This window comes from Dipodomys spectabilis, unplaced genomic scaffold (genome assembly GCF_019054845.1).
Source record: "Dipodomys spectabilis isolate Male_0828 unplaced genomic scaffold, ASM1905484v1 ptg000002l, whole genome shotgun sequence".
NCBI lineage: Eukaryota > Metazoa > Chordata > Mammalia > Rodentia > Heteromyidae > Dipodomys > Dipodomys spectabilis.
The window spans coordinates 49,195,746-49,208,515 of NW_024870679.1; the positions used below are offsets into that span (position 1 = coordinate 49,195,746).

A 12,770-nucleotide genomic window follows, 5' to 3' on the forward strand; every position below is an offset into this window, starting at 1 on the left:
AACTTGCACTCGTATTCAGACACTGACTGTCAGGGAGAGTCTAACTGTTCCTCCATCACAGTTACTTCACTTTTTCTTTTCAGTGCTAGAAATCGAACCCGGAACCTTTCACATGTTAAGCAAATGCTTTCCCATGGATCCCCAGCCTGAGAATTTTTTAAATGATAGTTCTTAAAATGCATAAAGTAGTCATGCCTAAAACTGTAGATGCTGAAGAATGGATATTTAGTGAGCATCACATATGTGTCTGCTAAACCTATGCTTCTCCCTCTCAGAGTTGCCTCCCCTATATATACAAATAATGGGTTCCCATCTCTTCTTTCTTTCTTTCTTTCTTTTTTTTAAATTTTATTTTATTTGTGAACATACCGTACAGAGGGGTTACAATTACATGGGCAGGATAATGCATACATTTCTTACCAAGCATTGCAGCCTCCTCCTTTGTTTACCCTTCACCTCCCTTCCCAGCCTCCCCCCTCCCTCCCACCCAATCCTTCCCCCCCTCCCCCCTCCCCCCTCCCAACATTGTAAAGCTCATTTTTGACATGACAATTTGTACTTCTCATTGTTGCAACAGGTCCACCTGAATCCTTAAACGACTTGTTTTTTCCCATCTCCTCTTCTTTCTTTCTTTCTCTCATTGGTTGGGGAGCTTGAACTCTGGGCCTGGGTGCTGTCCTTCAGCTCTTCAGCTCAAGGCGAACACTCTACCACTTGAGTCACAGCACCACTTCCAGTTTTCTGGTAGTTTATTGGAGATAAGAGTCTCATGGCTAGGCACTGGTGGCTCATGCCTATAATCCTAGCTAATAAGGAGGCTGAGATCTGAGGATCATGGTTCAAAGCCAGCTCAGACAGGAAAGTCCATGAGACTCTTATCCAATAAACCACCAGAAAACCAGAAGTGGTGCTGTGGCTCAAGTGGTAGAGCACTAGCCTGGAACTGAAGAACTCAGAGACGGAGCCCAGGCCCAGAGTTCAACCCCAACTGACAAAAAATAAAAAAGAGTCTCACAGACTTTCCTGCCCAGGCTGGCTTTGAACCTCGATCCTCAGATCTCAGCTTCCTGAGTAGCTAGGATTACAGGCATGAAGGATCCCCATCTTAATATACTATGTGCCCGGCCCCCAGGGAACAAAGGAAGATTCCACACTCAAGCTGAGCCAGCAGAATTCTATCCTACAGCAATTTATAATCAGAAATCAGATGTTAATTAATTTCTATTGCCCACCTCATAGCTGGAGGATATGTACATTCAAGCATCACAAAAATATCTGGGGGTTGTTGTTTTCTGCAGTGAGAATAGGTATTAAAATCTGGTCTGCAGAGAGGAGAAATGAGGTGGCTACCCAGAGAGAAGAGTCGAGAAACAAGGTTCAAGTGAGACTGAAGGCACAGACTAGCTTTCTTACCGCATTCCAATCTTAGCACCGCATCAAGCCTCAGCTCCCTTAGGACACTCCAGCAACTTAATCCATTTCCTCTGTTTGCACAAGCTTGGCAGGAGTGGATTTCTGTCACTTGTAGGCCAAAGTGTGTCATCTCCTCCCCCACTTAGTGCCAAATTTACCACAACCTTGCTCTTTTACAAAAGGTGTCTTCATGCCTCTTTCAAAGCTGGATTCTTTTAGCCATTGGTGAGATGCAACAATATAGCACTTCTTAGGGACACCAAGGGGTCTTAAGTCATTTCCACTCACCAAGGCTGGCCTCAGCCAACAGCAGGTAAGCAGGCACGAGCTCTACTGAACTCAGGCCATGCACATTCCTGCAGAAGCGAAGCGAATGTAATGCAGCGGGTACAGCATCTTCATGTTTGCCTTCAAAAAGATATTTCTGGGCCACAGTGTAGCAGAATTCAATCAAGTGCTTCTGTGGAAGGAAGAAACAATCATCTGAGATAGTCCAAAGGTAAACTGGAGATAAAGGCAAGCATTGAATGGTCTGGTAGAAGGCACATAATGAGCCTACCTACTAAGGTGGCATGAGATCCAAATAGATCCAATTATGAACTGTGAGCTCCTCAAGGTTCAAGAACATGTGTTTTTCCATCTTAGTTCAGTGCTTGGCAGATATAAAGGTTTCAGATGAACAAATATGCACTATTTTCCTAGCTATAATAAAACTTCAGGGGCTGGGAAGTTGGCTCAGTGGTAGAGCGCTTGCCTTGCATGCCTGAGGTCCTGGGTTCGATTCCTCAGCACCACATAAGCAAAAAGAAAAGAACCGGAAGTGGTGCTGTGGCTCAAGTGGTAGGGCACTAGCCTTGAGCTGAAGAGCTGAGGGACAGTGCTCAGGCCCAGAGTTCAGGCCCCACAACTGGACCCAAAAAATAAATAAATAAATAAAACAAACTTCAACAAAGCTAAAGATGTCTCAAGATGAACTAAAATTTTCTGTCTTTCAAGTCAATTTTGAGAAAAAGCATCTACTATTTTCTTCTGGGATTATTCCATTTAGCTAATAATAGCAGAAACAACTTTTTTAACTCTATATTTTTTTCAGGCTACTACCAAGATGCCATACACTAAAGTTGATCAAATTGGACTTTAGAGACTTATGGCCTATAAAGGGCTAGTATTTAAAAAATACTTGTAGTAAATAATATAAATCAGAGTTAATTTTGCTCATCTTTTTTTAATTTTGGTATTAGTCCTGGGGCTTGAACTCAGGGCATGGACTCTGACTCTGAGCTTTTTTTGTTTAAAGCTAGATCCCTACCACTTGAGCCACAGCTCCACTTCCATCTTTTTTTGATGGTTAACTGAAAATAGAGTCTCACAGACTTGACCGCCCAGGGTGGCTTCAAACCGCAATACTCAGATCTCAGCCCCCTGAGTAGCTAGGATTACAAGCATGAATCACTAGCACTGGGCTATTTTTAATTGTTTTAATTTCTTTTCTTTTCTTTTTGAGATAGGATCTTTGTAGCTCAGGCTGGCTTGGAATTTATGAGCCTCCTGCCTCAAACTCCCAAGTGCTGGGATTATACCTGTGTACTTCTGTGCCTTGTTCTAATCTACTTTATTTATTCACCAGTTTATTTGGGGTAAGTTGGGAAGGGAGCAGTACCAGAATTTAAACTTAAGACCTTGCATTTTCAAGGCAAGAATGCTATCACTCGAGCCATATCCCTCATCATTTTTTGCTTTAGTTTGCTTTAGTTTCACATAGGCTCTTGAATTTTTTTACCTGGGCCATGATCCTCCTATTTATACTTCCTGAGTGGGTAATAGGCCTACACCACTGTACCTGGATTTTTTTGGTTGAGATGATATTTTATATTTTTTCCCCTAGGCTGGCCTCAGAACCATAATCCCCTCTCATACTTGCTTCCTGAGTAGCTGAGAGAACAGGCATGAGCTACCACGACCTAGGGTTTTTGTCTTTTCTTGTCAGTCATGGGGCTTGAACTCAGGGTCTGGGTGCTGTCCCTGAGCTCTTTTGCTCAAGGCTAGCACTCTGCCACTTTGAGGTTTTTTTTAGTGCTTATTTGGAGATAAGAGTCTCACAGAGTTTGCTGTCCAGACTGTCTTTGAGCCATGATCCTCAGATCTCAGCTGCCTGAGTAGCTAGGATTATAGCTTAAGTCACTAGTACCCAGCTGACCTAGTTTATCCATCATTTTAAACCTATTATGTGGTCATATTTATCACATTGCTTGGCATATGGGGATGCTACAGGCTGAACTGTGTTTCCAACAAAAGTCATGTGTTAAAGCCCTGCCTTCTAGTCCCATATGTCTTCTGGTAGTACTTGGAGGTAGATGCCACCCATTCTGTGGCAACTTGCTATGATCACTGTAGTAAGGTAATAACCATGAATATTCAGGAAACATGTGGCCTTGGTTGGGACAGAGCTTCTGTCTGCACCATGGTTATAATTTAGTGATACAAGTTCCAGGAATGTGTAGGGCAGCTTCACTGCACCCATGAGCTTACCCAGGAACAGTCCAAGGGGACCCACCTGCCGTTGCTGCAGCTGGTGCAGGCCATGCTGCCTCTCTTCCTCTGAATTGAAGAAGGGCATGGTAGTGCGCAGTGGAATCAGAAGCTGGCATATCTTCTCATGGATGCTGACCCAGTCAGCTCTTTGGTGCAACAAACTACTAACAATAAAAAACATGGATTTCATTTTCTTTCTCTTTGGCCCTCCTACTGGACTAGCTCTGGACACAAGAAAAGGGAGACTCTAGCTGGGCACCAGTGGCTCACACCTGTAATCTTAGCTACTCAGAAGGCTGAGATCTGAGAATTGCGGTTCCAAGCCAGCCCAGGCAGAAAAGTCCCTGTGAGACTATCATCTCCAGATAACCACCAGAAAACCAGAAGGGGAGCTGTGGTAGCTCAACGTGGTAGAGCTCTGGCCTTGGGCAAAAAGAGCTCAGGGACAACCCTGAATTCAAACCCCATAACTGACAAAAGGAAGAAAGAAAAAAGAAAGAGAGAAAGAGAAAGAAAGAAGAAAGAAAAAAGAAAGAAAGGAGAGAGGGAGGAAGGAAGGAAGGAAGGAAAGATGGAAGGAAGGAAGGAAGGAAGGGAGACAATTTTACATTGTCCTAAGATCATCTTCAAGATATCTAAATATTGAGGTTGATGAATTTGAGGGTTATTTTATTCCCTTGGGAAAGGGAAGGACTTTACATTTGATGAGAGTTTAGAGTTTAGGAAAGGCTTAACAAACACGTTTTTCTATAACCAAAATGCCAAGATAACAACTTGTGAGGGCACTCATGTAGAATGCACTGGGAAAGCACCATCCCCAGGGGTTGCAGCAGGTAGTCTTGCATGAGAGTATATGATGATTGGAAAATAAAATAATAACTGTTATTATCATTTTATAGGTAAGGTGGCATTTGCAGAGAGATTATAGAGTTACTCTAGCCTGTATTCCCAAGTGAGTGTTCAGTGCTCCTGAAGGAAGCATAGATGATTTGTCTTACCTCATTCCTATTATACGTGTGTACCTAAGTACTTCAAAACATTCAATTACACAGTAAACCTAGAGGACATTTGGAGCACTGTAGAAAACTTTGAACAGTAGTCCAGTGGAATACCCATTCCCATGCCTCATATAATTACCTCTATAAATGATCCCTAATCTACTACCCTTCCTCCAACCATGTTTTATTTCTCATTTTCAATTGTAATGTTCACATCTCATAAAATTCCTAATTTTTTTTGCCAGTCCTGGGGCTTGAACTCAGGACCTGGGCACTGTCCCTGAGCTCTTTTGCTCAAGGCTAGTGCTCTAGCCACAATGCCACTCCTAGCTTTTTCTTTTTATGTGGTATTGAGGAATGAACCCAGGGTTTTATGCATGCTAGGCAAGCACTCTACCTCTAAGCCAATTTTTAAGACTCGAATTTAGTCACAAGATTCAAGGACATTGTCATTATCCAAGAAGCAAACTCTGCACTTGTTAGCACTCTTTGCAATTCCTCCTTTCTGGTAGTGATGTCCAGTGACCACCCAGTCTCTTGGCATATAAAAGGAAACAGATGATGCATGCTCTTTAGTATCTGGTTTCTTTCACTTAGAACATTGTTTGCAAGGTTTATCCATGATAGATGGTATATAGTTTATTCCTTTCTATGACTGAAAAATACTCTATGGATATATAGTATATACTATATATAGTATAGTATATAGTATATTGCATATAGTAGATAGTATATACTAGATAGTATATATAATATATGGATATAATACTCTATGGTGCATCCATATAGTAGAGTATTATAATATATATGGTACATCTATATAGTAGAGTATTATAATGCTCTATGGTATATCCATATAGTAGAGTATTATACTGTATCTATGTAGTAGAATGTTTATTCACTGGTAGACAGAGTATTTCCACTCTTTTTACTAATATGGATAATGCAGCAGTAAACCTTTGTGCACACTTTTTTGTACAAACAAGTTTTAAATTTGTGGAGTATATAGCTGAAAATTGAATTGTTATAACTGTCTAACTTTTTGAGGAATTGGCAATGTTTTTCCATAGTGCTACACCCTTTCATATTTCCACCAACAATGTATGAGAGTCTAATTTCCCCACATCCTTACACCAACACATTTTTCTTCTGTCTTTTGATTATAGACATCCTAGTGAATGTGAAAAGGGGTATCTCACTTGTGGCTCTGATTTGTATTTCCCAAATGACTAATAATGTTGAGTGTCATTTCATGGGAAATTGGTCACTTTATATCTTCTTTGGAGGAATATTTGGTCAAATCCTTGCTCAGTTTTTTTTGTTGTTGTTGTTGGGTTTTTGTTTTTTTGTTTTTGTTTTTTTGTCAGTCGTGAGGCTTGAACTCTGGGCTTGGGCGCTGTCCCTGTGCTCTTCAGCTGAAGGCAAGTGCTCTACCACTTGAGCCACAGCAGAACTTCCAGTCTTCTAGTGGTTTATTGGAGATAAGAGTCTCACAGACTTTCCTGCCCAGGTTGGCTTTGAACCATGATCCTCAAATCTCAGCCTCCTGAGTAGCTAGGAATACAGGCATGAGCCACTGATGCCCGCCTTCCTTGCTCAGTTTTTAAACTGAGTATTTTTTTTGTGTGTGTGTGTGGGGGTCCGGTCATGGGGCCTGAACTCTGGGCCTGGGCGCTGTCCCTCAGCTCTTCAGCTCAAGGCTAGCACTCTACCACTTGAGCCATAGCACCATTTCTGGCTTTTTTTTTCCTGCTTATGCAGTGCTGAGGAATCGAACCCAGAACCTCATGCATGCAAGGCAAGCACTCTACCACTGAGCCACCTTCCCAGACCTAAACTGAGTATTTTTATTATTGAGTTTTAAGAACTACTTATATATCCTAGATACTGAATCTTGATCAGTCTGTTCACTGCTAGTGTATCGGAACACAACCAATTTGTACAAATTAACCTTGTTCTTTAGTCAGTCACAGAGCTTAAACTCAGGGCCTAGGCAATGTCTCTGAGCCTTTTTAACATATTAATCTTATAGTCTACAACCTTGCTAGGTTGATTTATTAGTTCTAATCATATTCTGGTGCTTCCTTTTGGGGTTTTCTATATTACAAGGGTGTTAGGATTCACCTGGGAAATGGAACCAATATTTATTTATTAGGGAGTTGGTCTATGTACTATAGAGATTACACATTCCTACAATCTGATGTCACTTGGGGAGCCAGAAAAACCAGTATTGTAATACAAACTGAGTTTGAAGGTCTGCTGTTTGAAGTACCTGATGTTTTAGGTCTCAGAGTCCGAAGAACAAAAGCCAGAAGCTCTATTTATTTTGCCAGTCCTGGGGCTTGAACTCTGGGCCTTGGCAATATCCCTGAGCTTCATTTGCTCAAAGCTAGCACTCTACCACTTGAGCCATAGCCCCACTTCTGGCTTTTCTGAAAATTTTTTTTTAATTGGAGATAAGAGTCTCATGGACTTTCCTGCCTGGGCTGGCTTCAAACCATGATCCTCAGATTTCAGCCTCCTGAGTAGGTAAGATTACAGGTGTGGGCCACTAGTCCCCAGCTGCCAGAAGTTATTATATGCAAAGGTAGGGGAAGAGGGATGTCCCAGTAAGACAGCACATCCACTTTCCTGACTTTCTCTTCTGTTCAGGCCTTCAAGGATTGAATGACACCATTTACACTGGTGAGGGTAATGTTTACTGTCTACTAATTCAAGTCCTGCTTCTCACTTATGCTCTCACAGACACATCCAGATTTTTTTTTAACCAACGATGTGAATATTTCTTAGCTCAGTGAGTGATACATTAAATTAACCATCATATCCAGGTCAGTTCCTCCAAGGTATGTGTCTGTTACTTCATTGTTTTAACTAACTGTTCTGACTATAATCTCTAGCACAATGTTGAACAGAGTGCTGGAAGCAACATCCTTGTCTCTTTTCCATTCTTTTTTTTTTTTTTTTTTTGTCGTTCGTGGGGCTTGAACTCTGGGTTTGGGCACTGTCCCTCAGCTGTTCAGCTCAAGGCTAGTGCTCTACCACTTGAGCCACAGCGCCACTTCCAGCTTTTTCTGCTTATGTGGTGCTGAGGAATCGAATCCAGGACCTCGTGCATGGCTCCCACTGAGCCATCTTCCCAGCACCTCTTTTCCATTCTTAGTAATGAAAGCTCTTGGTCTTTGATCATTAAGTGTAATTTTAGCCTTATGTTTTTGTATGAATTTTTTGATAGTTGTCCTTTAACAGAAGTTCCCTTCTTATCCTAGTTTATATATCTTTTTATCATAAAACATGTTAGATTTTTGGCAAATACATTTTTCTAGAAAATTGTATGGTTTTCATGTCTTATTCTGTTAATATGTTGTATTGTATTGCTGCTTGTATGTTGAACCAATCTAGAATTCTTAGAACAAATCTCACATGGTCATGAAGTTTATTCCTTCCTTTATGCTGGAAGCTTTGATTTGTTAACTTTATGTTAAGGAGTCTTACATATATAGTCATCAGGGAAATCTGCGTGCACCAATAGAGGACTTGAAATCAGGGTTTGGGTGGTATCCTTTAGCTTTTCACTCAAGGCTAGTGCTCTGCCGTTTGAGCCACAGCTCTCCTTCTGGCAATTTGGTGGTAAGTTGGAGATAAGAGTTTCATGGACTTTGCTGAGTGGACTGTTTCAAACAGTGATCTTCAGATCTCGGCCTCCTGAATAGCTAGGAATACAGGCATGAGCCCATCTGACTTTTTAAAATTAATAACTACATCCCTATTTTTTAATCAATTTTGGTTCCTGTTCTCTTAGGTATGTCTAATTTGTTGTCATACAATTGTTCATAGCATTCTCTTATAATCTATTTCTGCATGATTGGTAGAAATGTCCCTAATTTCATTTCTGATCTTAGTATTTTGCCAAACTTCTCAAGTAACCAACTTTTGTTTATTGTTTATTTTGTTCATTGTCTCAGTACTTTTTATTTATCTCTGCTCAAATGGTTAATATTTCCTTCCTTCTGCCACAACATCTACTCACAACACAGCCTGAAGAGGAGTTCGTGAATATGGTATTAGTTCACTCTTCTTTCAGTTTGAATGCTAAGTTATAGAAAGTTTTAAAAGTATGTATTAAGAGCTATGAATTCATGAGTACTAAATTCAAATACTACTTTCTGAGCACTGCTTTGTCTGGATCTCAGATTTTAGTGTGTTTTCCTTTTCATGCATCTCAAAGTATTTTAACACTTCTTCCTGATTTGACCTGCTAATTTATAAAAATTGCACATTATTGTGAATTTGTCAAATTCCCTTCTGTTGATTGCTAATGTCACTTAACTATAGTTGGGGAGCATACTTTGTATGATATCAATCCTTATTCATTTATTGAGATTTGTTTTATCACCTAATTTTTGAACTGTTCTAAAGAATGGTGTGTACACACTTGAAAAGAATGTGTATTAGCTGGCATGTAATCCTGTAATCCTACTAAGTAGGCTGAGATCTGAGGATCATGGTTGGAAGCCAGCCCAGGCAGGAAAGTCCATGGGACTTATCTCCAATTAAACTCCAAAAAGCCAGAAATGAAGCTCTGGCTTAAGTGGCAGAACACTAGCCTTGAGCAAAAAAGCTCAGAGACAGCACCCAGGCCCTAAGTTCCAACCTTAGGATAAACACACATACACACACTCACACACACACACACACACACACACACACACCACATAAAAGACTGTATTATGCTTTTATTTTTCTAGAGATGTCTGTTACATACAACAGGATCCTGGTGTTATTCATTACTAGTCAGGATTTAGAAATAGCTAAGTTGCAAGGGTTTTTATTAAGTAGGAATGTACTGAGTAATTAATTGTGTGACAAATGGAAATGGTAATGTATTTAACTGCTTGAACTTTTGTTCCACTGAGAGCACCTGACACATCTCACCTTTCTAAACACAGGGAATGTTTATGTTTGTGGCCAACCTTTCCATTCAGCCCTCTCAATATGAACATCCAACACAGGAGTGGGAGGGGGAGGTGAAAGAAAGAACTAGTAAGTCTGGTCAGTTTCAATCAGGGCTCACAATTGTGAGCCAGACATGTTCTATTCAGGAATTAATGTGTTTTGTTCAATTGCATCTTAATGACTTTAGGAGGGGCATTTATTCTACTATTTATCATAAGTCCCAGTATTTCTTCTTCTTCTTTTTTTTTTTATTATTTCTTATTCTTGAATGGTTTCCTTCCTTCTCTTCCTGGCCAGTGAAGGTATTTAAATGTGTCTCCTAAGTTACATTAAAGGAAAATTTATTGCAAGATACTGTTATCTATATGCTATGGTTTGCACATAGAATACTGAGGCCTCTTTTATCTATCACTAAGATTTCAGTGTATACTTCGCAAATTATCTTTTCTTCAAAATCTTCCATTCCCTAGGAACATATTCACAATCAAATGTGAAAAATATGTGTAAGTTTACACATAGAAAAAAGTAAATATACGAAGGAATAAAAAGAATAAATTTCTCTAAAATGTCAGGTTATTAAGCTTTTAAGGGTGGAAGTATAGGTGTGCTCTCTCTCTCTCTCTCTCTCTCTCTCTCTCTCTCTCTCTCTCTCTCTCTCTCTTTCGACGGTCATGGGGCCTGAACTCTGGGCCTGGGCACTGTCCCTCAGCTCTTCAGCTCAAGGCTAGCACTCTACCACTTGAGCCACAGTGCCACTTTTGACTTTTTTGGCTTATGTGGTGCTGAGGAATGAACCCAGGGCCTCATGCATGCAAGGCAAGCATTCTAGCACTGAGCCACCTTCCCAGCCCCTGGCTTCTCTTTTATTTTTTGCATTTCCAAGTTTTCTGCAGACAGCTGAAATGGCTTTACAATTAGAAAAGGGATTCTCTTGTGGGAAAAAAATGGTAAGAATTCAAAGTTACTATATTTTTCTTTTAATTCCCAGAACTGGGGTTTGAACTCAGGACCTGAACATTGTTCCTTGGCTTTTAGCTCAAGGCTGGTACTCTACTACTTGAGCCACAGTTCCACTTTTGGCTTTTTGGTGGTTAACTGGAGACAAAACTCTCATGGACTTTCCTGCTCAGGCTAGTTTCAAACTGCAATCCTCAGATCTCAGCCTTCTGAGTAGCTAGAATTACAAGAGTCAGTCTCTAATGCCTACCTACTATCATTTTTGCTTCCTAAATCTGAGATAATGGAAAAGAATATTTACTATATGTCAGTTTAGTCCTGGGCACAGTTTTACCAACCATCAAAAGTCATAGGATGATTATCTCAGTTTTGTGTTGATCAAATGTTGGAACATAAGAGCATAGAAATCCAGAGAAAAGAATCGGTGAGAAAAGAAAATAAAACATTTAAGGGAATTGAAAAGCAAGTGAAAGAGGCTGGGGACAGAACTCAAGAGGTAAAATGCTTGTCTAGTATGTGTGAGGTCCTAGGTTCAATCCCTGGAACTGAGGAAGAATAGCAAGTAAGAGGATGGAGAGGAATAGCATAGGAAGCGATCATTTATTCATATCTTCATCAAATATTAGTGAGAACTATTTTAAGACTTTGCTGAAGGCCATGAACATATACAGATTAGGAGATAGCACACATGCCAGCTCTGCACACATTGGAAATTAATGGAGCACAATAAAAATTGAGACACTATGCTTACCAATAACTGAAATGAAGACAAGAGTCATTGGAGAGGTACAAAGTGACTGCAAAGTGAATTAGGAGGAAGAAGCAATTACTCTGGCTACAGGGATAAAGAAAACAATGGTGTTTTGAGAGTAAGGAGCCACTCACACCCGACAAAGATATTGAATCTCTCCTGTGTGCCAGACCTGTAGTAGGAGCATCCATGGTTTGCCAGAGGACGATTTATAAACTCCTTGATCTCATGTCCACGTCACATATCCCTAATCTTTGATCTTATCGATTTAAACTCCTCCCAGGAACAACAATAGATTTTTCAACCTTTTTCCTTAACACTAATTATAAGAAGAAACATTTTCTCCTCATAAAATAAAACAAAATGTTGAAACAATTCACGTGGGATTTAACACGTTGAATTCAATGTTACATTTTACAATTTTCTGGCACTACCACTCTCCTACGCCCTCACTGTCTTAGTTTCCAGCACACTAACTGGTCCTCTCTCTATTCCTCCAAGACGTGAGTCCTGCCCGTTGGCCATTTTCAGGGCGAGTGCTCTTATTTTATCTTTAGATCTATAGTCTGCTCTCACAGAAGCTGTCGACCAATTGTTGCCACATTTCCTTTATCCATCTTACATTTCTCTCTAAAGTGACTTGTGTGTGTGTGTGTGTGCGCGTGCGTGTGTGTTTACTTAATCTGTCTCCCTTGTTAGGTATCTGAAGGAACCATTTACAGAACTGGCCCATTAACTTCAGCACCTAGAATGGTTCAGAACACGTAGCAAGACCTCAAAACACATCTGATGACAAATCAGTTCGGGGACACGGGAGTCTCAGAGGTGCCCACCACCACGCAGGCCCACAAGCCTGGGCCCGCGGAGGGGAGGGAGGAGGGGAGGAGGGAAGGAGGGCGGTGAGGCGCCGGGTGCCACGATCCAGGGCCTACCAGTAGTACGTGACCGTACAGGCCGAGCACACCCGCTCGGCGGGGGCTTCGCACACCTCACAGCAGAGCCGCCGCCCCTTGGGCACCGCCAGAGGGTAGATGGCGTCCATCCTGCAGCCGGGTGTCAGTCTCGGTGCAGCCGGGTGTCAGTCTCCAGGACGGTTGCCGGACGCCGGCATCACGTGACCACCACGGGACACACCAGTATTTCAAGGTCAAGGGGAGGTGGGGGCG

General features: G+C 41.2%; 1 protein-coding gene across 2 annotated transcripts in view; it reads right to left on the reverse strand.

Annotated features, from left to right (window-relative positions):
- Nucleotides 1-12,698, reverse strand: part of Zmynd12 (zinc finger MYND-type containing 12) — a 28,708-nt gene extending 16,010 nt beyond the window's left edge. The window contains exons 1-3 of one of the 2 annotated variants that reach the window (XM_042681048.1): nt 12,537-12,698; nt 3,968-4,109; nt 1,702-1,873 (exon numbers count right to left, since the gene is read on the reverse strand). In XM_042681048.1, coding sequence (XP_042536982.1) covers nt 1,702-1,873; nt 3,968-4,109; nt 12,537-12,646 — 424 coding nt within the window. In that variant the 5' untranslated portion in view covers nt 12,647-12,698. The remainder of the gene's footprint in view (nt 1-1,701; nt 1,874-3,967; nt 4,110-12,536) is intronic. The other variant, XM_042681057.1, reaches the window with a different exon arrangement.
- Between the last annotated feature and the right edge of the window lie 72 nt (nt 12,699-12,770).